Source organism: Entelurus aequoreus, linkage group LG17, assembly GCF_033978785.1.
Source record: "Entelurus aequoreus isolate RoL-2023_Sb linkage group LG17, RoL_Eaeq_v1.1, whole genome shotgun sequence".
NCBI lineage: Eukaryota > Metazoa > Chordata > Actinopteri > Syngnathiformes > Syngnathidae > Entelurus > Entelurus aequoreus.
Window position 1 is genome coordinate 36,724,116 of NC_084747.1, and position 24,139 is coordinate 36,748,254.

Genomic DNA, 24,139 nt, shown 5'->3' on the forward strand with positions numbered 1-24,139 from the left:
ACCACAACTATATTATAAGTAGTTGTTATTTAAAAAGCACATTGGCACAGCCTTCTTCTGGTTATATCTTCAACACTTTGAATATTAGGCAGCGCAACTTTAAATGGATTTGCTCTCCTGCCATGGCAACCGTTGTGAGTCTCATCCAAAACCTCCCACGAACACCAAGATGCGAGAAGAACATAGTATAACTTTTAGGCTTAAGTGAAAGTTCTCTCATCTTACCAAAATACATGCATGCAAAGTCACTCACCGCCAACAGCTTCCAAAATAAAGGTATGTGTGACGATGTGGGCCTGCTGGTTGAGGTGAAGGGAAGCAGCGAGAGTAGGACGAGGCACAACTAAAGGGTCTTTTCTAGAGGGCGGAAGAAAGGATGCACATTAAAAAACAGTCAAGAAAGTTAAGAAATGACCCTATTTTTGCAAATAGTGGCAGGTGGCGTTTATTTACTCCAACAGTCTTTTGTTTGAACAGATTAGTTCAACGACACTGGTATATTAAAAAGTATGTCAAGTATAGAGTTCCAAACAAAAGGACCATTAGAAAGAGGAAGAACCAAGGCAAACTAGGTTGAACAAAAAAGGTGAATAGATCCTGGTAAGATAAAACATGGAAACCTTTAACACTGCAATGATCATGTCTGTGTATGTGACTCGTTATAGGTGCTGTTGTTTTAATTAGCAACCGTGTTCAATTGTCCATTTGTGAACAATGGCGTCTGTAAATTAAGGTAGTTTGTTTCTTCTTAACGGAAAAACGCAGGCGTGCATTTGTTCAGACACACCCAGACACACTCAACTAACTGAAACCCCGCGTCTATTGAGTTGAGGTTGCTATTTGAGGAAATACGGTGAGTGTTCAATTCATCAGTCATTATTTTTGAGATAACAAACCTTGACGGCACCGCGGCTATGATGAGATGAGGAGCAAGCAGAGCGAGGGAGTAGTGGACCACGTCTGTTAAACTGCCCGCAAATCCAACATCTTTGTTCCTGAACAAGAGCTCCTCTGTGAGCCACGCTACGTCACGACACAAGACGGAAATGCTAACACCCTGCGAAGGGGAAGGATGGATGAGATTTGTGCCAAAGATAAGTAGCACTAGAACAGTCAGTAACTTATTTTTTAAATACAATTTTGTTTGTCAAAGATCCTCTACAGAACAGAAGCACTGTGTCTGATATCATTGATGGGCCGGATTTAGCCCACAGGCTGCCAGTTAAATAGTCCTGTCTTAGAGGTCCCATTATAATCAAATTGGTTTGGCATTGGCACACAAATGCAGGGATGAGATATGTACCTTGCGGTGTCTGAACAACAAAAGACTGGACAGCAGACTGGTGGACATCACAGCCATGCAGGAGATTGCAGCTGGGAAAGGGAGCGCACACAAATGCCACAGGATATGATTAAAACACGTCTTGGGGTATCATGTACAAACCAGCAGGGAGTTATTATCTTATGCATACAGAAGATGAGGTGGACAATAATGATGATGCTGAAGTCTTCGTCCTGGTTGGTTGGCTCTTTGGATCCAGGTGCATTGGGAGAAGGCAAGAGCCACAACATCTTCCTCTGACCAAAGTCACTCTCAGTCCTTGACAGAAAAAGAGATTTACACTTTTAAACAAGGCCCCAATGCTTAATATAATTATGACAATGCAGGGTAAAACCCAACTGTCATGGTCTCTGCAGCAATAGAAGGTTACCATTTTTTTAAAAACCATTATCCAACCCATCACAGTGTGTGTCAGTGTGACTCTGCAACCCCCCACTCCCACAGTACAACACTTGCTCAGCAACAAACATTAAAAAGACACAGTGACGAGCTGGTGCACATTTCCCTTAGGAAGAAAGAGATTATACAAGTGAATATTTGAACCAGGTGACCAAGTCTGATTCAGTGCCACTGTTGCTTTTTAAATACACAATGAGTCAAGAAACAAGGGGAAATTGAATACATTTATGACTGGACACATATGATTATAATTAGAGTTTTTATGGCATGAACAACAATAGCTACTAAAAAAAACTTTTTAACTGCATTACTAAATTGGATTTGTCAGTTATTATCTTTCTAATTAGGTTAGTGGATTAGCTGCATTTAAACTAAACCTTGGTTTGCTTTTATGAGGATTTGGGTGATGACTTGCAAGTAGAGATGAGAGCTTGTTTCTGGCTAAATTAGTGGGCTGGACCTGCACAGAGCATTAAACAATAGTGCTGTGCAACAGAGAGCGCATAACATCTAGCTCAACACCCCGAGAGAGACACCAATTCACATCTATAATATAAAATAACTTGCAGCATTATTAGCTTTTCATATACAGTACAGGGTATTTGTAATATATATATATATATATAAATATCTCACATAACAATCCAATCTAACTATTCCTTTTCTACCATTCACCAAATTATATCTCACTTAATCATGCTGGTTTTATTTTGCACTCCAGAAAAATTCACCTTGTGAGTAGTGAACTGACCTTGCAGAAGCCGGCAGCCTCCTAGAGCAGTGGTTCTCAAATGGGGGTACGTGTACCCCTGGGGGTACTTGAAGGTATGCCAAGGGGTACGTGAGATTTTTTTAAAATATTCTAAAAATAGCAACAATTCAAAAATCCTTTATAAATATATTTATTGAATAATACTTCAACAAAATATGAATGTAAGTTCATAAACTCAGTGAAGCACAAGCTCAGGTTTCTCACTAAAATGTCTGTCAAAAAGAACTGTGAAAAGAAATGCAACAATGCAATATTCAGTGTTGACAGCTAGATTTTTTGTGGACATGTTCCATAAATATTGATGTTAAAGATTTATTTTTTTGTGAAGAAATGTTTCGAATTAAGTTCATGAATTCAGATGGATCTCTATTACAATCCCCAAAGAGGGCACTTTAAGTTGATGATTACTTCTATGTGTAGAAATCTTTATTTATAATTGAATCACTTGTTTATTTTTCAACAAGTTTTTAGTTATTTTTATATCTTTTTTTCCAAATAGTTCAAGAAAGACCACAACAAATGAGCAATATTTTGCACTGTTATACAATTTAATAAATCAGAAACTGATGACATAGTGCTGTATTTTACTCCTTTATCTCTTTTTTTTTAACCAAAAATGCTTTGCTCTTATTAGGGGGTACTTGAATTAAAAAAATGTTCACAGGGGGTACATAACTGAAAAAAGGTTGAGAACCACTGTCCTAGAGGATGTTAACTTTGGTTTGTTACCTTATTCACTAGCAGTCTGTGGCATGCTACATTCACCATCACTTGATGTATTTTAGAACATACTGTATCATAAATGGTCAAACACATATATCAAAGTCAACTTGCAATACAAAGCTCAAATGCATCTTGGAAAATGTGTGTGTGGTCTGATTACCTGTGGTCAAAAATAACAGGCAGCAACAGGTCCTGTAGAGGGCGCCATGTAACTACTCGGAACCTCCATGATTCGCACATCTCCTACACACACATACACATTCACACACACACAGATCATCCATCAAAATTCATCCTCAGAGAGTTAAAGGCTTTAATCTATATAATTGTGTATTAAAACAGTGATTTAAATTACCTAGGTAGGTACATTTAACTTGTAGTTATCTGAATTCTTGAATCTCTTTGAATGCAACATTCTTGTTCTACTCTTATCTAAACGGCTTGTTTATATTACTTCAACTTGATACACTGGTTTCTAGATGCATAAATAAATACATTGTTATGTCAGTAAAACCAAAATCATTGATCAATGTAGTTAATAAGGGTTAGTATACTGTACTTATCACCGAGGCACATTTACCTCTATAGTCGATATATTTTGCATTTATTTTTTGCAATGCTCATCCTTTTTCCATCCAGTGTCTGTGATTAAATCTGTGTCGTATAAAAATATAAAATGAGTTTTCTTTCGTTTTCGATGGTATCAGATTAACCGAAAAATTAGTCGACAGAATAATAAATTATCAAAATAATAGTTAGTTGCAGCACAAGTCACTTCCCTAGGCTCTAAGGGAAATAGTCCTGGCTGGGAAAACACACTACACCTTGTGAGGGTGTGCAGGGAACACTTGGCATGGTATCTTATTGGTCAAGTCTTTAACTCACACCTTAAGTAAAGATTTGTCTGCATTTTGGGGGAGGTCAGGGATAAAGAATCCAAATGGGCCGTATTCCGTACCTCCATTAATGAGGCGGCTGATCAGAGCTGTGGCTGTCATTTGGTTGGTAACAGTCATGGCGGCAACCCCAGAAGCTGATGGTGGACACCAGACATTAAGGGGAATGTTAAGCTGAAGGAGTCGTACCGAACAGGACTCCTGAGGCAGCTAAAATGTACTGGCAGGCCAGGTGGCAAGCGGTTTCGGTGGTGGTTGAAGCAAAAACTTTGGAGTAGGAAGAGTTCAGTAAGGCAGATTTTCAGTCAACTTCGAATATGTTCTGGCAGGAAGCAGGTTATGAGGTCATAAACGTGGACATGTCCATTGCAATGGCTGAGGAATCTAAGACAGTCACACAATTTCTGAGTGGACGAGTTTTGCCGTGAAGTCCTTAAGACTTTAGAAGTTGTATGACTGTCTCGGTTGACATGTTTCGTCAACATTTCCTAAAAAGTCAGGATCAGTTCCCTTGACTGGCAGACTTGGAGATGGTCCCCCTTTTCAAGAATGGTGACCAGAAGTTGTGTTTCTGGGAACGCCTATTCTAGACTGCTGGAGAGAAGACTACTGCATGATGAATAGTCAAACCTGTTGCACCAGGTGGTGCAATAGGTTTTTCAACCTATTTGTGGCACATTGGATCAGTTTTAGTTTGCGGGCTGGGAGTTTGTCCAACCGGTCCAAATGTGCTTTGTGGACTTGAAAAAGGCACTTGACTCACCCTTACGGTGTCCTGTGTGGGTTGCTCCAGCAGTACATGGTCTGTGGTATGCTATTATGTGCTATCGGGTCCATGTGCAACAACAGCAGGAGCCTAGTTAGCATGGAACTGTTCATGGTGGACATTGGTCTCCACTAAGGCTGCCTTTTTTCACCGGTTCTGTTCATTATTCTGTCCAGAATTTCTAAGCACAGCCAAGGCGCTGATGTTGTGCAGCTTGTAGTCCTTAAAATCTCATCTCTGCTATTTGTGGATGATGTGGTCCTCATGGCCTCATCAAGCTGTGCCCTTTAGCATTTATTGGGGTGGTTCACAGCTGAGTATAAAGCTTATTGGATGAGGTCATGGTTTTCAGCTGAAAAATAGTGGATTTCTACCTCCGGGTTGTGTCTTGCCTCACAAGTTTACGTATCTCGAGGTTTTGTCCACCATTGCAACTCAATGCTAAGAAAACGGAAATGATGATTATCGGTCCTGCTAGACACTGACTCCTATTTAACAATACCACCTTAACATTTTACAACCAAACAATTACACAAGGTGATTCGGTAAATAATTTGGGTATTATCTTCGACCCAACTCTCTTGTTTGAGTCACACATTAAGAGTGTTACTAAAACGGTCTTCTTTCATCTCCGTAATATCGCTAAAATTCGTTCCATTTTGTCCACTAGCGACGCTGAGATCATTATTCATGCGTTCGTTACGTCTCGACTCAATTATTTCCGGGTCTCCCTTTGTATAGGATTAAAAGATTACAGTTGGTACTAAATGCGGCAGCTAGATTTTTGACAAGAACACGAAAGTTTGATCATATTACGCCTATACTGGCTCACATGCGCTGGCTTCCTGTGCACTTAAGATGTGACTTTAAGGTTTTACTACTTACGTATAAAATACTACACGGTCTAGCTCCATCCTATCTTGCTGATTGTATTGTATCATATGTCCCGGCAAGAAATCTGCGTTCAAAGAACTCCGGCTTCTTAGTGATTACCAGAGCCCCAAAAAAAGTCTGCGGGCTATAGAGCGTTTTCTATTCGGGCTCCAGAGCGTTTTCTATTCGGGCTCCAGTACTCTGGAATGCCCTCCCGGTAACAGTTAGAGATGCTACCTCAGTAGAAGCATTAAAGTCCCATCTTAAAACTAATTTGTATACTCTAGCCTTTAAATAGACCCCCCTTTTAGATCAGTTGATCTGCCGTTTCTTTTCTGCTCTGCCCCCTTCTCCTTCAGATTTGGTGACCACAGATGAGGCCGCTAGCTGTCCAAAGTCGGGACCCAGGGTGGACCACTCATCTGTGCATCTGTTGCAGATGTCTCTGCGCTGCTGACCTGTCTCCACTCAAGATGATCTCTTGCTGGCCCCACTATGGACTGGACTCTCACACTATTAGGTTAGATCCACTATGGACTAGACTCTCACAATATTATGCTAGATCCACTCGACGTCCATTGCACCGGTCGCCCATGGGGGGGTCCCCACATCTACGGTCCCCTCCAAGGTTTCTCATTGTCATCCCATTGGGTTGAGTTCTTTCTTGCCCTGATGTGGGATCTGAGCCGAGGATGTCGTTGTGGCTTGTGCAGCCCTTTGAGACACTCGTGATTTAGGTCTATATAAGTAAACTTTGATTGATTGATTGCAAGAAGGGTGCAGAATGAGATCGACGCGTAGTTCAGTGCAGCGTCTGCAGTAATGCGGTCGATCTACTGGACCGATGAGGAGAAAGCTGAGCTAGAAAGCAAAATTCTCGATTTACTGGCCAATCTACATTCCTACCCGCACCTACAGTATTGTCACACCTTTAGGTATTTACTGAAAGTGCAAGATCGCGGGTGAAAGCGGCCAAAAATACTTTTTTCCACAGAAAATATACAGTACTGTGAGGGGCCCAGCTATAACTGGGCTGGTCATCTAGGAGGTGCATGGAGTTTCCCTACTCTGACTGCAGAACCCTGTTACCCGGACCCACATAAGTGGAAGAAAATGGATGTATGAATGCTTATTTGCATTTAAATAAGCATTACTTATTGTATGAATGGATTGTATTTAAAGCCAATAGTTGACATGTTGACAATACTTAAATATACGGATACTTACAACAATTATTTAGATGTAAATACTATATTTGCTCTTTCTGTATATATTTCTACATTTGTGTTTGCTGGCTGTGTACCCACACCCTGCACAAGAGCAATAAAGCAGACTCCCATCTCAAATCTCTTAGCCTCCATCTACTTCATATTGTACTTTATGTAATTCTATGAAGTCTTATGTCTTATGAAGTCTGATGTCTTATGAGGGTGCAAAAGTAGACAGCTCTTAATTTTAAGGGTCAAAACCCACAGAAGATGGAAACTGTCGTTGTAAATCATTAGACACTCTCAGGAAGCTGTGCACCTTGAGAGAGAAAGGCTGGGAAAAATTAATCCTAACGATTCCTTCTGGTTTCCTATAAAGAAGCGACGACAGCCACCGCAACAGCCAGCCAACCTGTGAAGGAGACACACTTTAATGCAAGTGCATTACACAGACACTTGGCGATGATATCATTGTAAGGCGCTGCCATTAGGAAGCACATTATGTGGTACCACTAATGAGCAGAGTGTACGATGATGGATAAACAGCCAGGCAGAGGGAGTGTATCAAGGAGAACAATGTGTACAGTACTATATGTGCACCGTATTCTAAATAATGAGGTGAACCTTTTTATGGCAATTAGCTGAAAATTACACCTATTCTCAGACAATAAAATAATAAGCATCCAACCATGTTTTGAAATAACATGCAAACCTCAGCAAAACAAACGATTGGCAAAAAAAACCCCACTCTCAAAGCATTTTTATGTAGCCTTGAAAATAACATTTCATTAAAAGAAAGTTCTTACAAAATGGCCTTCTGGAATGGCTGTGAGGGTGTGTGCTGTGTGTTTATAGCCATTTACCTGCATGTGCATCTCTGGCACATACTCATAGGAGATGCCCACAGGAACCACAGTGATATCAGGGACAGATCCCTCTTTGATGAGCTGCCTGATGCGAGCCAGCCACTGCCCCCCTTGACCAGACTCTGCCGACACACTGACACTTAACGCTTGGCCCTCATGTAGTAGCTCACTCACTAGCTGTAGATGGAAGGAGGGAGAGACAGAGGGACAGATGGCATAGATAAAGGTATAGAACAGGGGTGTCAAACTCATTTTAGATCAGGGGTCACATGGAGAAAAATCTACTCCCAAGTGGGCCGTACAGGTAAAATCATGCACCATAACTTAAAGGCCTACTGAAATGCGATTTTCTTATTTAAACGGGGATAGCAGGTCCATTCTATGTGTCATACTTGATCATTTCGCGACATTGCCATATTTTTGCTGAAAGGATTTAGTAGAGAACATTGACGATAAAGTTTGCAACTTTTGGTCACTGATAAAAAAGCCTTGCCTGTACCGGAAGTAGCGTGACGTCACAGGTTGTGGAGCGCCTCACATCTGCACATTGTTTACAATCATGGCCACCAGCAGCGAGAGCGATTCGGACCGAGAAAGCGACGATTTCCCCATTAATTTGAGCGAGGATGAAAGATTTGTGGAAGAGGAAAGTGAGAGTGAAGGACTAGAGGGCAGTGGAAGCGATTCAGATAGGGAAGATGCAGTGAGAGGCGGGTGGGACCTGATATTCAGCTGGGAATGACTAAAACAGTAAATAAACACAAGACATATATATACTCTATTAGCCACAACACAACCACGCTTATATTTAATATGCCACAAATTAATCCCGCATAATAAACACCTCCCCCCTCCCGTCCATATAACCCGCCAATACAAATCAAACACCCGCACAACACACTCAATCCCACAGCCCAAAGTAGCGTTCACCTCTGCAAAGTCCCCAAAGTTACGTACGTGACATGCACATAGCGGCACGCACATACGGGCAAGCGATCAAATGTTTGGAAGCCGCAGCTATGTACTCACGGTACCGCATATCCAACTCAAAGTCCTCCTGGTAAGAGTCTCTGTTGTCCCAGTTCTCCGCAGGCCAATGGTAAAGCTTCACTGTCATCTTTCGGGAATGTAGACAATGAAACACCGGCTACGTGTTTGTGTTGCTGCAGCCGGCCGCTAATACACCGCTTCCCACCTACAGCTTTCTTCTTTGCTGTCTCCATTGTTCATTAACCAAATTGCAAAAGATTCACCAACACAGATGTCCAGAATACTGTGGAATTTTGTGATGAAAACAGACGACTTAATAGCTGGCCACAATGGTGTTCCAAAATGTCCGCTACAATCCTTGACGTCACGCGCAGACGTCATCATACCGAGACGTTTTCAGCAGGATATTTCGCGGGAAATTTAAAATTGCACTTTAGTAAGCTAACTCGGCCGTATTGGCATGTGTTGCAATGTTAAGATTTCATCATTGATATATAAACTATCAGACTGCGTGGTTGGTAGTAGTGGGTTTCAGTAGGCCTTTAAAAATAAAGACAACTTCAGATTGTTTTCTTTGTTTAAAAATAGAACAAGCACATTCTGAAAATGTACAAATTATAATGTTGTTGTTGTTTTTTTACACTTACATGTTGCGGTTAATAGTATTCTATCTTTATTTGTTGTTATTTATACTTTCTGAATCAATTGTGTGACAAAGTCACTCTTTGGTGTTCATTTTCAATCTATCAAGATAAAAAAAAAATATCAAAGTCAAATTACAGTATGTTATTTATGTAGTTTGATAATTTTCCTCGACTGATGTATTAACATGATACAAAAAATACAAAGATACAAAGAATTGCTATTGCGACATCCAGTGGACACATTTAGAACAGCGGTTTCTTTCATAAAAAAATTTCAGGTTAATTTTTATACTTAGCAAACTCATCTTGCGGGCCAAATAAAATCTGCCTTTGGGCCGTATGATTGACACCCATGGTCTAGAACAGTGGTCCCCAACCTTTTTGTAACTGCGGACCGGCCAACGCTTGAAAATTTGTCCCAAATTTGTCATAAAAAAATACAATCATGTGTGCTTACGGACTGTAACCCTGCAGACTGTATTGATATATAATGTAGGAACCAGAAATATTAATAACAGAAAGAAACAACCCTTTTGTGCGAATGAGTGTGAATGACTGTAAATGGGGGAGGGAGGTTTTTTGGGTTGGTGCACTAATTGTAAGTGTACCTCGTGTTTTTTATGTTGATGTAATAAAAAATAAAAAAATAAAAAATAAAAAATAACATATATATATATATATATATATATATATATATATATATATATATATATATATATATATATATATATATATATATATATATATATATATATATATATATATATATATATATATATTTTTTTCTTGTACCAATCGATCCACGGACCGGTACCGGGCCGCGGCCCGGTGGTTGGGGACCACTGGTTTAGAACATGGGTTAGCAACATTTAGCACGAAACAAGTCATATCTGTGTGTGCAAACGCTTCATTCAGGCGCCTGCAGGCAAGAGAGCAGGGTGAAACATTGTTGCGGAAGGGGAGCCTTCAACTTAACTTGCTGTGCAGAGGAGTCCAGTCTCAACACTATAGCACAGGGGTGGGCAATTAATTTTTACCGGGGGCCGCATGAGCAACCCGAGCACTGCTGGAGGGCCACACCGACAATATTTCAATTACATTTTGCTTAAATTATTTTTGATATTCCGTAAGATAAAAAATAATAATATTTTCATTTAACCTAACTCATCTTTATACAAAAGCAGATGGCTTTTGATGGTTTTATTTTTAACACTTTCTTACACAACACTTCCTGATGTGTAATACAATGCAAAAATTTCAATTTCTGTCACTTTATCCTGCCGCCTCTTTGTTGTGAACGTAGCACGCCTGTAAGGTGATTGGCGAAGAAGGAGGAAGCGTTGCTGTTGCGGAAATGAGGAGTGAGGATAGACGTGCGTGTGGAAAGAACGAGATAAGTTGAGCTGTGTTAGTATAGGTTGCTCAATAAAAGTTTAAAAAGAGCACCAGACTTGGTGTGCACTTCTTCTGGACTCTACAATTGATGTCAGAAGTGGGATGAAATGCCTCCCAGTTCGCCTTGCCATCAAACCTGGGAGTCTTCATTGAGGGCGGAATTCCCCCATGGCAAGCAGCGTGCGCTGCACCTGTAGACGCTGCCTCTCTCCTTCCTTTCTCTCTCTCTCTCTCTCTCTCTGCGGCGAGCTCCTCACGTGGCACGTACCTCTCGATGATGTAGCAGGCTGAGCACACAAGCAGCGTAGTATGCGCAAAGTTTTTCTTCTGCCACCAATTGTGGCGTCCAGAAGAAGTGCACACCAAGTCTGACGCTCTTTTTAAACTTATATTGAGCAACCTATACTAACACAGCTCAACTTATCTCGTTCCTTTCACACTCACGTTTATCCTCACTCCTCATTTACGCAACTCAAGAAGACAACATCAACGTCAGCAGGTCGTTACACTATATTATTTAAACACAGCAACATGTGTACCACAAATTAAGCACACGGTTTTACCTTTACTTGGCAGTCCATGTCTTGTTGAAAACACGCCATTCGTCATCACCTTTTCTTTTTTTAGCGTCTCGGGGATAACCGGGCGGACCGGGCATCACTTGTCGCTGTGCGCCTTCACTAACAGGACATACGCCCATAAATAACACTTTTCAAAATAAAAGCAGCACAGTTGTATTGCACGCACGACATATATGTTTTTTAAAATTTATTTTGTAATTTGTGATTGCCGCTGCGCGCACGAGCATACGTCCACACGGAAGTCATACAAATAACGCTTTTCAAAACAAAAGCAGCACCGTTGTATTGCACACTCGAAATAGATAATTTTTTTAATTTATTTTGTAATTTATGATTGGCCTCACGCGGGCCGGACAGGGACGTACAAAGGGCAGGATGCGGCCCGCGGGCCGCAGAATGCCCAGGTCTGCTATAGCATGTGTGCCTTTTCTTAGTTTTTTCCCCTTTTGACTAGTTTTGTCCATTTTGCTAACTTAATAAGAGTGCCAAAAACTCAACAGTCCAGCATGGAAAGAAGGAGCGAATCGCTGTGGAGTTAAAAAAAAAAAAAAAAAAAAGACTATTTGCAAGGTGTTATGGTTGTATGTTATACCGGTACTAATAAAGTACCGCTGTTCTAATGAATTGAAAACCATACTATACTCCTTTTGAAAAATACCGGTCCTTTTTTTTTCATCTGCATGCTGCCATGTGGCGGTGACATAGCTGAGGAGCATGTTTAGCATGTCAGCGCGCACACACTCACAGGGCGTACAAGGAGAAATAGTGTAGAGAGGAAAAATGGCAAATAAAAGCAATTCTACTGGTTAATCAAGAGGGTGCCTGGAGCGCAATATGGATTTGGGCTTCAAAGTGATTCTTAAAACACGGAAGCTCCATGCTGCAAGCTGTGCTTTAAAACATGCCTCACCAAAGGTGGAAAGACAGTCTCACCACCTGTGCTTCAAACTTGGGTAAACATTTAAATAACAATAATCCAGACCTGCACAATGAGTTTCAGCTCCCCTGTTGTGCACATACAAATACGTAGACACGCACACAGCTTTTTGGCTTGAAACTAAATATTAGTAGAGTTAAAACCGCCCACGTGTCGCACACCAATGCATGTGTTTTACCTGCTACATGTCTTATCCGTGTAGTTTCAGCATTTGTATTGTTTTTAGTATTTACTAATGAATGTAATTTTCTTTAAGTACTGACCAAGAGTGGAAACCATAACTCATGAAGCATTTAATACAATGTTAGTAAAGCTTAATTTTCTTTTCCAACCCAATTCTAAAAGCCCAGTGTGTTTAATACCTTTCTAATTTTTATTTTAATCTTCTAAAAGTGCAATAAGACCCATATTTTTAATGTATCGTAAGATTGTTTTTGGTAAAATGAAGCCAAAATGAACTTTTGTTGTGGTCCCTTTTATTTTAAAAAGAATAGGAAAGTATTGAAATACATTTTGGTACTGGTACCAAAATATTGGTATCAGGACAACCCGACAAGGAGTAGAGTTATGGCACTCACAAGCATGACCACAGCGCAGTAAGTAACCACATCAAGTTTTAATTGTGAGGAGACCGGTCTTTTGCCATAGCAGACTTACATCGCAACGGAGGAAAGGACAGTATTTCTCCTCTCTTTCCAGAGCGGCCCCTCACTCTTCCAAAGCACAAACACGCAGACATGGCTATCCTCCCCCCATCCCTTCTCCTTCTGTCTGCTCCTTTCTTGTAAGTTCTCTATCGTTGTTATTGTAAAGTGCATTTTACTTTTTGAAATGTTTATCATTGTAGCAATATAGTTGTTAAAGTTAAGGATTTGGGGATTTTGTTGGTGAGAGTGCACGATAGTAATTTCTCTGTGTGCGTGTGTTGGCAGAGCAGAGCTTTCCGCAGCTTGTTGTTGTTTTGACCTTTTTATTACATAGAAAGTTGATCAATTAGCCCCCTTGTCGTTTGATTGATATACAGTACTGTATTACACTTAATTTTGTATTCAAAGTATACAGACCTTAACTAAAATATGGACTTTTGTTGAGGCTGGAACACATTATTCATGTTTACATTGTTTCTTATGGGGAAATTTGCTTCACCGTACAAACTTTTCCATTTACAAACCATGCTTAAGAACCAATTAAGATCGTAAATCGAGGTTCCACTGTATTTAATTATCTGTGTAAGCCTGTCGCGTACTGTATGCAGATTTGGCAGATATGGTTTGCTCTCGCTCATAAGCAAATTATAACGTAACTGTGGCAATGTAGTTCAGCTGTAGGTGTGCGCACACCTCATGCGTGCCTGTTTTGCCAGAGAATAAGACATAAGACAAGAAATGATCTGTGATTCACTTTAGTGACTTTGTCGCAATATTTGTCGCAATATTTAGCAAGTATATTTACATATTAAAAGTGAAAGAGAGATGTATCTTGCGTCATGCATTTATTTGTTATTCAAACAAGCAATCACGAAAGCCAGTGAGAGCTGAGATCCGTCACCACAAACCCAGGGAGTGTGCATTACCACAGCATGCAGAAAACCTCCAGAAGCGTGCAACTCAACCTTTATCACTTCTATAAGTGCTAAGAAGCTTGGGGACGCCTTTCCATCGCTTGGCAACACTTGGAACACCACTGTTTTATTTATTTCACCTGGAAAGCAAAGTGTGGCCTGAGGGCTATTTGCTGAATGCAATTCATGTGTAATGGGCTCGTGAAACATTGTAGAAATAAATAAAATAAAAAATAAATAAAAATAAAAACAAAAAAAGGCTCTAAATGTATGTTTTAGCTTTTTTTTTAGCCAAGTTATTCTCAAACTGTGGTATGTTTACCACTAGTGGTACCTGGGCTCCACCTAGTAGTACACCAATGAATCACTTAATTAAAGTACAATGTTTTATTTCCATATATTCAAACACAGTGTTACTGTTCAAACTGTGTGCATTTTTATGTTGGCCATTATGGTGGTACTTTGCTGGTCTGTTGAGAATGTAAAAATAGTTGACTCTTGCCATTCATGATCATGTTTATAAACACAGTATTGTTTGTTTGATAAATTGGGAGGCTATTAGGCCACCGTTGTTCTTTTTCAATGCATAGTTACTTCTTGGCAGCTGGTACTGCGATTTAAATTCTGTGGCAAAATATGTTGATGCACAGTAACCTTTAATACTTAACAGTAGTAGTAGTGAATTGAAAAAGTACAAAACCCAAAACCAGTGAAGTTGGCACGTTTTGTAAATCGTAAATAAAAACAGAATACAATGATTTGCAAATCCTTTTCAACCTATATTCAATTGAATACACAGCAAAGACAAGATACTTAACTTTCGAACTGTGAAACTTAATTTTTTGACAATATTAGCTCATTTGGAATTTGATACGTCCAACATGTTTAGAAAAAAGCTGGCACAAGTGGCAAAAAAGACTGAGAAAGTTGAGGAATGCTCATCAAACACTTAATTGGAACATCCCACAGGTGAACAAGCTAATTAGAAACAGGTGGGTGCCCTGATTGGGTATAAAAGCAGCTTCCAATGAAACGCTCAGTCATTCACAAACAAGGATGAGGCGAGAGTCACCACTTTGTGAACAAATGCGTGAGCAAATTGTCCAACAGCTTAAAAACAACATTTCTCAACGAGCTAATGCAAGGAATTTAGGGATTTCACCATCTACGGTCCGTAATATCATCAAAAGGTTCAGAGAATCTGGAGAAATCACTGCATGTAAGGCCGAAAACCAACACTAAATGCCCATGACCTTCGATCTCTCAGGCGGTACTGCATCAAAAACCGGCATCAGTGTGTAAAGCATATCACCACATGGGCTCAGGAACACTTCAGAAAACCACTGTCAGTAGCTCCAGTTTGTGGCTACATCTGTAAGTGCAAGTTAAAACTTATCAAAAACACCCAGAAACACCACCGGCTTCGCTGGGCCCGAGCTCATTTAAGATGGACTGATGCAAAATGCAAAAGTCTTCTGTGGTCTGACGAGTCCACATTTCAAATTGTTTTTGGAAACTGTGGATGTCATGTCCTCTGGACCAAAGAGGAACAGAACCATCGGAATTTTTATAGGTGCAAAGTTGAAAAGCCAGCATCTGTGATGGTATGGGGGTGTATTAGTGCCCAATGCATTGGTAACTTACACATCTGTGAAGGCGCCATTAATGCTGAAAGGTACATACAGGTTTTGGAGCAACATATGTTGCCATCGAAGCAACGTTACAATGGACGCCCCTGCTTATTTCAGCAAGACAATGCCAAGCCACGTGTTACAACAGCAAGGCTTCGTAGTAAAAGAGTGCGGGTACTAGACTGGCCTGCCTGTAGTCCAGACCTGTCTCCCATTGAAAATGTGTGGAGCATTATGAAGCGTAAAATACCACAACGAAGACCCCGGACGGTTGAACAACTTAAGTTTCTCAGTTCGAACATTACATCTCTTGTCTTTGCAGTCTATTCAATTGAATATAAGTTGAAAAGGATTTGCAAATCATTGTATTCTGTTTTTATTTACCATTTACACAATGTGCCGACTTCACTGGTTTTGGATTTTGTATATGGATTCAGTTTTTTTATTTTTATCGAACTTAAATAAGTATAGAGAATCGTGGAAATTTATAGGTATCTGTATTGACTATCCATCCATCCATCCATCCATCTTCTTCCGCTTATCCGAGGTCGGGTCGCGGGGGCAGCAGCCTAAGCAGGGAAGCCCAGACTTCCCTCTCCCCAGCCACTTCGTCCAGCTCTTCCCGGGGGATCCGGAGGTATTTCCAGGCCAGCCGGGAGACATAGTCTTCCCAACGTGTCCTGGGTCTTCCCCGTGGCCTCCTACCGGTCGGACGTGGCCTAAACACCTCCCAAGGGAGGCGTTCGGGTGGCATCCTGACCAGATGCCCGAACCACCTCATCTGGCTCCTCTCGATGTGGAGGAGCAGCAGTTTTACATTGAGCTCCTCCGGGATGGCAGAGCTTCTCACCCTATCTCTCAGGGAGAGCCCCGCCACCCGGCGGAGGGAACTCATTTTGGCCGCTTGTACCCGTGATCAATGCTCATGACCATAGGTGAGGATGGGAACGTAGATGGACTGGTAAATTGAGAGCTTTGCCTTCCAGCTCAGCTCCTTCTTCACCACAACAGGTCAATACAGCGTCCGCATTACTGAAGACGCCACGCCTGTCGATGCTGATTCTCATCCCAGTCGCTTCACACTCGTCTGCGAACCGATCCAGTGAGAGCTGAAGATCCTGGCGAGATAAAGCCATCAGAACCACATCATCTGCAAAAAGCAGAGACCTAATCCTGCAGCCACCAAACCGGACACCCTCAAAGGGCAGCCCTGGCGGAGTCCAACCCTCACTGGAAACGTGTCCGACTTACTGCCGGCAATGCGGACCAAGCTCTGACACTGATCGTACAGGGAGCGGACCGCCACAATCAGACAGTCCGATACCCCATACTCTCTGAGTACTCCCCACAGGACTTCCCGAGGTACATGGTCGAATGCCTTCTCCAAGTCCACAAAGCACATGTAGACTGGTTGGGCAAACTCCCATGCACCCTCAAGGACCCTGCCGAGAGTATAGAGCTGGTCCACAGTTCCACGACCAGGACGAAAACCGCACTGTTCCTCCTGAATCCGAGGTTCGACTATCCGGCGTAGCCTCCTCTCCAGTACACCTGAATAGACCTTACCGGGAAGGCTGAGGAAAGTGATCCCACGATAGTTGGAACACACCCTCCGGTTCCCCTTCTTAAAGAGAGGAACCACCACCCCGGTCTGCCAATCCAGAGGTACCGCCCCCGATGTCCACGTGATGTTGCAGAGTCTTGTCAACCAAGACAGCCTCATAGCATCCAGAGCCTTAAGGAACTCCGGGCGGATCTCATCCACCCCCGGGAACTTGCCACCGAGGAGCTTTTTAACTACCTCAGCTCCAGAAATAGGACAGCCCACGACAGATTCCCCAAGAACTGCTTCCTCATAGAAAGACATGTTGGTGGGATTAAGGAGGTCTTCGAAGTATTCCCTCCACCGATCCAAAACATCCACAGTCGAGGTCAGCAGAACACCATCCTCACCCTACACGGTGTTGACAGTGCACTGCTTCCCCTTCCTGAGGCGGCGGATAGTGGTCCAGGATCGCCGCCATCAAAGCCGTCCGGATGTCGTTTCCCATGGCTTTATCCGAACTCCTCCCATGTCCGAGTTTTTGCCTCCGCGACCACTGAAGCCCAACACCGCTTGGCCTGTCGGTACCTGTCCGCTGCCTCCGGAGTCCTATGAGCCAAAAAACCCGATAGGACTCTTTCTTCAGCTTGACGGCATCCCTCACCAGGTGGTGATCGGTAGAAAGCTCCCCCCCCCTCTCTTCACCCGAGTGTCCAAAACATGAGGCCGCAAATCCGATGACACAACTACAAAGTCGATCATGGAACTGTGGCCTAGGGTGTCCTGGTGCCAAGTGCACATATGGACACCCTTATGTTTGAACATGGTGTTTGTTATGGACAATCTGAAACGAGCACAAAAGTCCAATAACAAAACACGACTCTGGTTCAGATACGGGTGACCATTCTTCCCAATCACGCCTCTCCAGGTTTCACTGTCGCTGCCAACATGAGCGTTGAAGTCCCCCAGTAGAACGAGGGAATCACCTGGGTGAGCACTTTCCAGTACTCCCTCAAGGGAATCCAAAAAGGGTGGATACTCTGAACTGCTGTTTGGTGCGTAAGCACAAACAACAGTCAGGTCCCGTCCCCCCACCCGAAGGCGGAGGGAAGCTACCCTCTCGTCCATCGGGTTGAACTCCAACGTGCAGGCTTTGAGCCGTTGTTGTTTTTTGCAAAATTTGTTTGTTTTTGTTTTGTCTACAAATTCGAAATAAACATGAAAGAAAAAAAGAAAAGAAAGAAAAGAAAGAAACAAGAATTGCTACCCCAGCCCGTCGCCTCTCACTGCGTGCAACGCCAGTGTGGAAGAGACTCCAGCCCCTCTCGAGAGAACTGGTTCCAAAGCCATTGCTGTGCGTCGAAGTGAGTCAGACTATATCCAGCCGGAACTTCTCCACCTCGCGCACTAGCTCAGGCTCCTTCCCCCCCAGCGAGGTGACATTCCACGTCCCAAGAACTAGCTTATGTAGCCGAGGATTGGACCGCCAAGTGCCCCGCCCTTGGCTGCCGCCCAGCTCACATTGCTCCCGACCTCTATGGCCCCTGCTATGGGTGGTGAGCCCATTGGAGGGGGGACCCACGTTGCCTCTTCGGGCTGTGCCCGGCAGGGCCCCATGGGGACAGGCGCTCGCCATCGTGCCCCAACTCCGGGCCTGGCTCCAGAGGGGGGCCCCGTTGACCCACGTCGGGGCGAGGGAAAACTGAGTCTCGGTTGTTGTATTTCCATAAAAGTCTTCGAGCTGCTTTTTGTCTGATCCCTCACCTAGGACCTGTTTGTCTTGGGAGACCCTACCAAGGGGCATAGAATCCCCCGGACAACATAGCTCCTATGATCATTGGGACACGCAAACTCCTCTTCCACGATAAGGTGGCAGCTCAGAGAGGAGTAGGAGTAGGAGGAGTGTTCCTGTATTGACTACTGAAACTCTATCTTGACAACCATAGTACAAGGATTCTCAATCTAGTGGTGCGCCAAAGAATATTTTTTTAAAATATTCAAACATAGTGTTACTGTTCAATCTGTTTGTAATTTTACAGTTGCCAAAATATTAAATATACTATATATGTTTTTAATGAACATTTAGGCCTACTACGCTACTGTATTTTAATGTTGGTCACTATGGTGGTACAAAGAGAGCCAAATGTTTTTTGAGGCGTTACTTTAAGAACCACTGCCCTGTGTTGATGCGACTCATTCAAAGAGCGTACAGCCCATCTTCGCAAACGCCTTCCTCTTTGCGCGTTCACGTCAAGCAAGTGGTGCCTCAATTCTCTTGGAAGGGCTAAGTGCCAAGAGGTGTATAGCCTTTTAAATCAAGTGTGGTGCCGAGCACACTTGGAGTGTTAAGAAAAGAAGACTGAGCAGAAAGCATATACTGTAAGTCAATGTAAGTAATTAAAAGCATTATTGATTTAATGCCAGTCTATGTATATATTGCCACGTTTTACATGTTTTTATTTAAAAATCGCTCGTCATATGAAACTGGCAAACTCTAAATAGTCCACTATGATGCCATAAGACCAGCAGCAAAGGGACTTCACTATAATTTACTACATGAATGAAGGATTAGACAGCCATCTCCTTTCAAAATTTACATTAGCCATTTTTAGAATGCCTTTTTTTATTTTAAAATCGCTGGACACATAACTTTGAAAAGCTAATGATCTCTTTCTATCCCCTCCGGCTCTGGCCCGGCTGCACCAAATGATAATATAAATTCATTTAATAAAGTCAAATACAAATAAGGCAACAAGAGAAGTATCCTACACTTCTCTTTTGTAAAGTAAATCTGAACAGCCGATATGAGCATCTACATCAAATATATGATTTGCCTGAGAAGCTGGACAGGACCAAAAAAAAAAAAAAGAAAAAAAAGAAAAGCTAATGATGGTGTCAGATGGTGTAGTAACTACACAGCAGCATAAAGCAGTTGGAGCCAAAGCAGAAGAATGAAAGAGTCACAGGTTGCAGACCCCTGGTCTAGAAAGTCCTCACAGCAGGGAGTAATGAGCATGAAAGGCCTGCACAGCATTCCTAAAGAACACATTAGCCAAACGACAAGTTAAAGCCTTAAGGGAAGGAAGAAAAGTTTTGAGTTTGGGGCAGCTGAGGGACAAGAAGTCATAATGCAGAAGGCGAACTGGATAAGCAGAGTAGATATTAAAGGCACTATGGAGTGCTATACAACAAAAGGAATATCAAATTACATTAGTAAAGCTGCAAAACTGGAGCGCAGTTAATAAACAAAAAGTCTATTAACATTAAAATACAACAAATAAACAATCCAATATGTATACTCAGGTAAATGCTCAATAAGGAAAACAAATTGCACGCTGGGTCTTCTCATATAGAACCATATAGCTTTGTAGATTGATGGCCAACTAATTGTTTTTATTAAGCTGTATCGCGATATACTAACCTTAGTCAGTTATGCCTTCGAATGTAACAAATCCATATACAAACTGACAAAGTATTAAGGGCGTCTGCGCTGGACACAAAAAGAAGAAGAAAATATGAGCATGAGGACTGGAAGCAAGTATTGCGAGTTGAAAGGGAAGGAACTAATGAATAGTGACTAAGTTTATGAGATGGCTTTTATTCTGATTGAGGAGCTGACTGTGGAAAGATGAAAAGAACAACTGCACACTATAAGATAAATTACAACTGAAGGCCAGGTATCTGTGCTTAGCCAGCAATTTTATATCATCACCAATATGGAGATACTTTCCACGAGCAAAATACATTAGCATCATAATATTCTGATTCATAACCCAGACCTTCATTTCCATTCACTTGTGAACAGGCCGTTTGTATGGTTCAAGACACGCAGCTAATGAGTAACTGCTCCAATTGTCAAGCTGGAATGGATTGTGTGGCCAGAGTGGTGAGTCAGAGGGAAGACAGAATAAGTAGAAGACGACCAAGCGGAAAATGAAACAAATTAGGAGAAAAGCTCATCACTGAAAAAAGAAAAACATGCCAGACTTACACAGGTCATGATAGGCGAGTATAATCTGTCCATCTCGGCATCCTGCTCAGTCGCTGCAGATGGTGGCAAGAGGATCACACCAATTTTCTGAAGGATCGATCTAAAGGATTGACACAATCATCTCTTATTGGTCATTTCACACATGGCATTACGATGAGCCATCAATATTAGGGATTGGCATAATAAACGATTAGTCAATTAAGTCAGTGTTTTTCAACCTTTTCTGAGCAAAGGCACATTCTTTTAATTGAAAAAATGTGGAGGTACACCACCAGCAGAAAGCATTAAAAAATGAAACTCAGTAGCCGATATTGACAGTAAAAAGTCGTTGTCGCAATTGTTGGATATGACTTTAAACCATAACCAACCATGCATCAATATAGCTCTTGTCTCAAAGTAGGTGTACTGTCACGACCTGTCACATCACACTCTGACTTATTTTGAGTTTTTTGCTGTTTTCCCTTGTGTAGTGTTTTAGTTCTTGTCTTGCGCTCCTATTTTGGTGGCTTTTTCTCTTTTTTTGGTATTTTCCTGTAGCAGTTTCATGTCTTCCTTTGAGCGATATTTCCCGCATGTACTTTGTTTTAGCAATCAAGAATATTTCAGTTGTTTTTATCCTTCTTTGTGGGGACATTGTTGATTGTCATGTCATGTTCGGATGTACATTGTGGACGCCGTCTTTGCTGTCGTCCAGCATTCTGTTATTTTTCCTTCGTAGCCGGTTCAATTTTAGTTTCGTTCTGCATAGCCTTCCCTAAGCTTCAATGCCTTTTCTTAGGGGCACTCACCTTTTGTTTATTTTTGGTTTAAGCATTAGACACCTTTTTACCTGCACGCTGCCTCCCGCTGTTTCCGACACCTACAAAGCAGTTAGCTACCGGCTGCCACCTACTGATATGGAAAAGTATTACATAGTTACTCTGCTGAGCTCTACACAGCACAAACACTCAACATCAACACATAATTTGCAGACTATAATTATTAGTTTGCAAAAAATATTTTTAACCCAAATAGGTGAAATTAGATCATCTCCCACGGCACACCAGACTGTATCTCACGGCACACCAGTGTCAATTGTGTCTTAAAGCATCCGACGTACTTCTTATCAGGACGCGCAACAATACTATTGATTTACTCTCAACTTGCAGTGATGGGCAAGCTACTTGGAAAATGTAGTAAGCTAAGATACAAGTTACTCTCGATTAAATGTAGCTAAGCTACAGGGGAAGCTATCCCCGGAGAATTGTAGCAAGCTACACTACAAGCGACACAGCAAAAGTAGCTTGCTACATCAAAGCTGCATTTATAGCAATGGGCCCACATGTTAATCAATGTTAATGTAACTGAGAGTGTACAAAAAAGGTCCATCACTATATGTAATTTAGCTGGGGACACCCTACAACTCTCTTTAGGGGTCCCTGCAACCCACTGTATGTATTTATTTAGTTTGCCTTTTCTTTGGCCCTCCCCTATAATATTATTTATTTTCTCTACCTACAGTAAAACAACTATCTCTAATATATATCTTGACAAAAAAAACAACGACTTGTGGGTTGTTTGGGAACAGTTGGTAAAGGTTATGTGCAGTAAAACTTTTCATGAACTCAACTCAAAAAGGGTCCATCACTATATGTCATTTAGCTGGGGACACCCTACAACTCTCTTTAGGGGTCCCTGCAACCCACTGTATGTATTTATTTAGTTTGCCTTTTCTTTGGCCCTCCCCTATAATATTATTTATTTTCTCTACCTACAGTAAAACAACTATCTCTAATATATATCTTGACAAAAAAACAATGACTTGTGGGTTGTTTGGGAACATTTGGAAAAGGTTATGTGCAGTAAAACTTTTCATGAACTCAACTCACCTTAAGAGGTGTTCCTAAACTTGTGTTCCATATCTTATATGAAGAGAGCAGTTATCATTATAGTTTACAGAGTATACAACTTAAAACTGTGGTTTTGGGCATTGTTTTCTCTAAACGCATACATTTGTCTAAATATGGCCAAGGACATGCATTATTGTCGGTTTCCTGCACGTCATCTTTATCACTAAAGGAAAACTCAAATCTTTGCAAGAGAATCCCCCTGCCATTTTCAAGTAGTTTTTTTTTTTTTGAGTCGTCAGATTGAAGCGTCCCTCTGTCTCTGACCCCCTCGTTGTCATGTGACATGAGTGCGTGACCTTTATGATTTTTCTTATTAGTTTCGATGACCAGCCTTCTCTTGACCTCCTTTGCACAACCAAAATTATTCCGTACAGTAGTCGCGCCGGGTTATAAAGCGCACTGTCGAGTTTTGAGAAAATGAAAGGATTTTAAGTGCGCCTTAAAGTCCGAAAAATACCGTACATTAAATATCGATTAATGTTCATATCAATTACAGTAAAAGTGTTGCAATGAATGAATCTTACTGTGAGATGCAGCACTAAATTACTAAGTAGTTTTTGTTATGTGGCAATTGAGCCCCAATGACTACATTTGCCTTGGGACCCCAATAATGCCCCTAATCAGACCATCATCTACTATGACAGAGCGGTGATTTCAATTGGAATATAAACACATTTTATAAAATATATTGTAAATAAGAAGACATGGTGTGGAAAAACAACTCACTGAGTTGAAATCATTTGCTGACAGTTTGGTACCCCTCAGTTACAAAATCCAATCTGCGCCCCTGATATAATGCTCAGCAGCAAGAAAGACAGATATAAAAACAATGGAGGGAGGTAAGAGATGGGCATTTTCTAGATGGAAATACTGCCATTATTTTTTAGTTTTTGTCTGCTAAAGATAATACTAAGGTTTATGTAAAACGGTGTACTAGCGAAAACATGTAACTAATAAAGTAACATAGTTCATTTTTAAATACAGCAATCAGTAAAGTAACAAAGTTACTTTTTAAAGCAGTAATCAGATGACTTTTTCACAGTAACTATGGCAACATGTAGCCCAATATGAATGCAGGTCAATAGGAAACCGGGGCGGGAGAGAGTATGATGCTTCAGCATGGTATGAATCT

At 41.6% G+C, this 24,139-nt stretch overlaps 1 protein-coding gene across 4 annotated transcripts in view; it reads right to left on the bottom strand.

The window, feature by feature from the left end:
- The window catches only part of gpat2 (glycerol-3-phosphate acyltransferase 2, mitochondrial), a 360,723-nt gene that overhangs the window by 57,468 nt on the left and 279,116 nt on the right, over positions 1 to 24,139 (bottom strand). For all 4 annotated transcript variants that reach the window (XM_062025622.1, XM_062025621.1, XM_062025619.1 and 1 more), the window contains 8 exons: positions 21,119 to 21,218; positions 7,843 to 8,022; positions 7,299 to 7,391; positions 3,397 to 3,479; positions 1,473 to 1,600; positions 1,304 to 1,374; positions 897 to 1,057; positions 254 to 357 (listed from right to left, as the gene is read on the bottom strand). In XM_062025622.1, the coding sequence (XP_061881606.1) occupies positions 254 to 357; positions 897 to 1,057; positions 1,304 to 1,374; positions 1,473 to 1,600; positions 3,397 to 3,479; positions 7,299 to 7,391; positions 7,843 to 8,022; positions 21,119 to 21,218 (920 nt within the window). The remainder of the gene's footprint in view (positions 1 to 253; positions 358 to 896; positions 1,058 to 1,303; positions 1,375 to 1,472; positions 1,601 to 3,396; positions 3,480 to 7,298; positions 7,392 to 7,842; positions 8,023 to 21,118; positions 21,219 to 24,139) is intronic.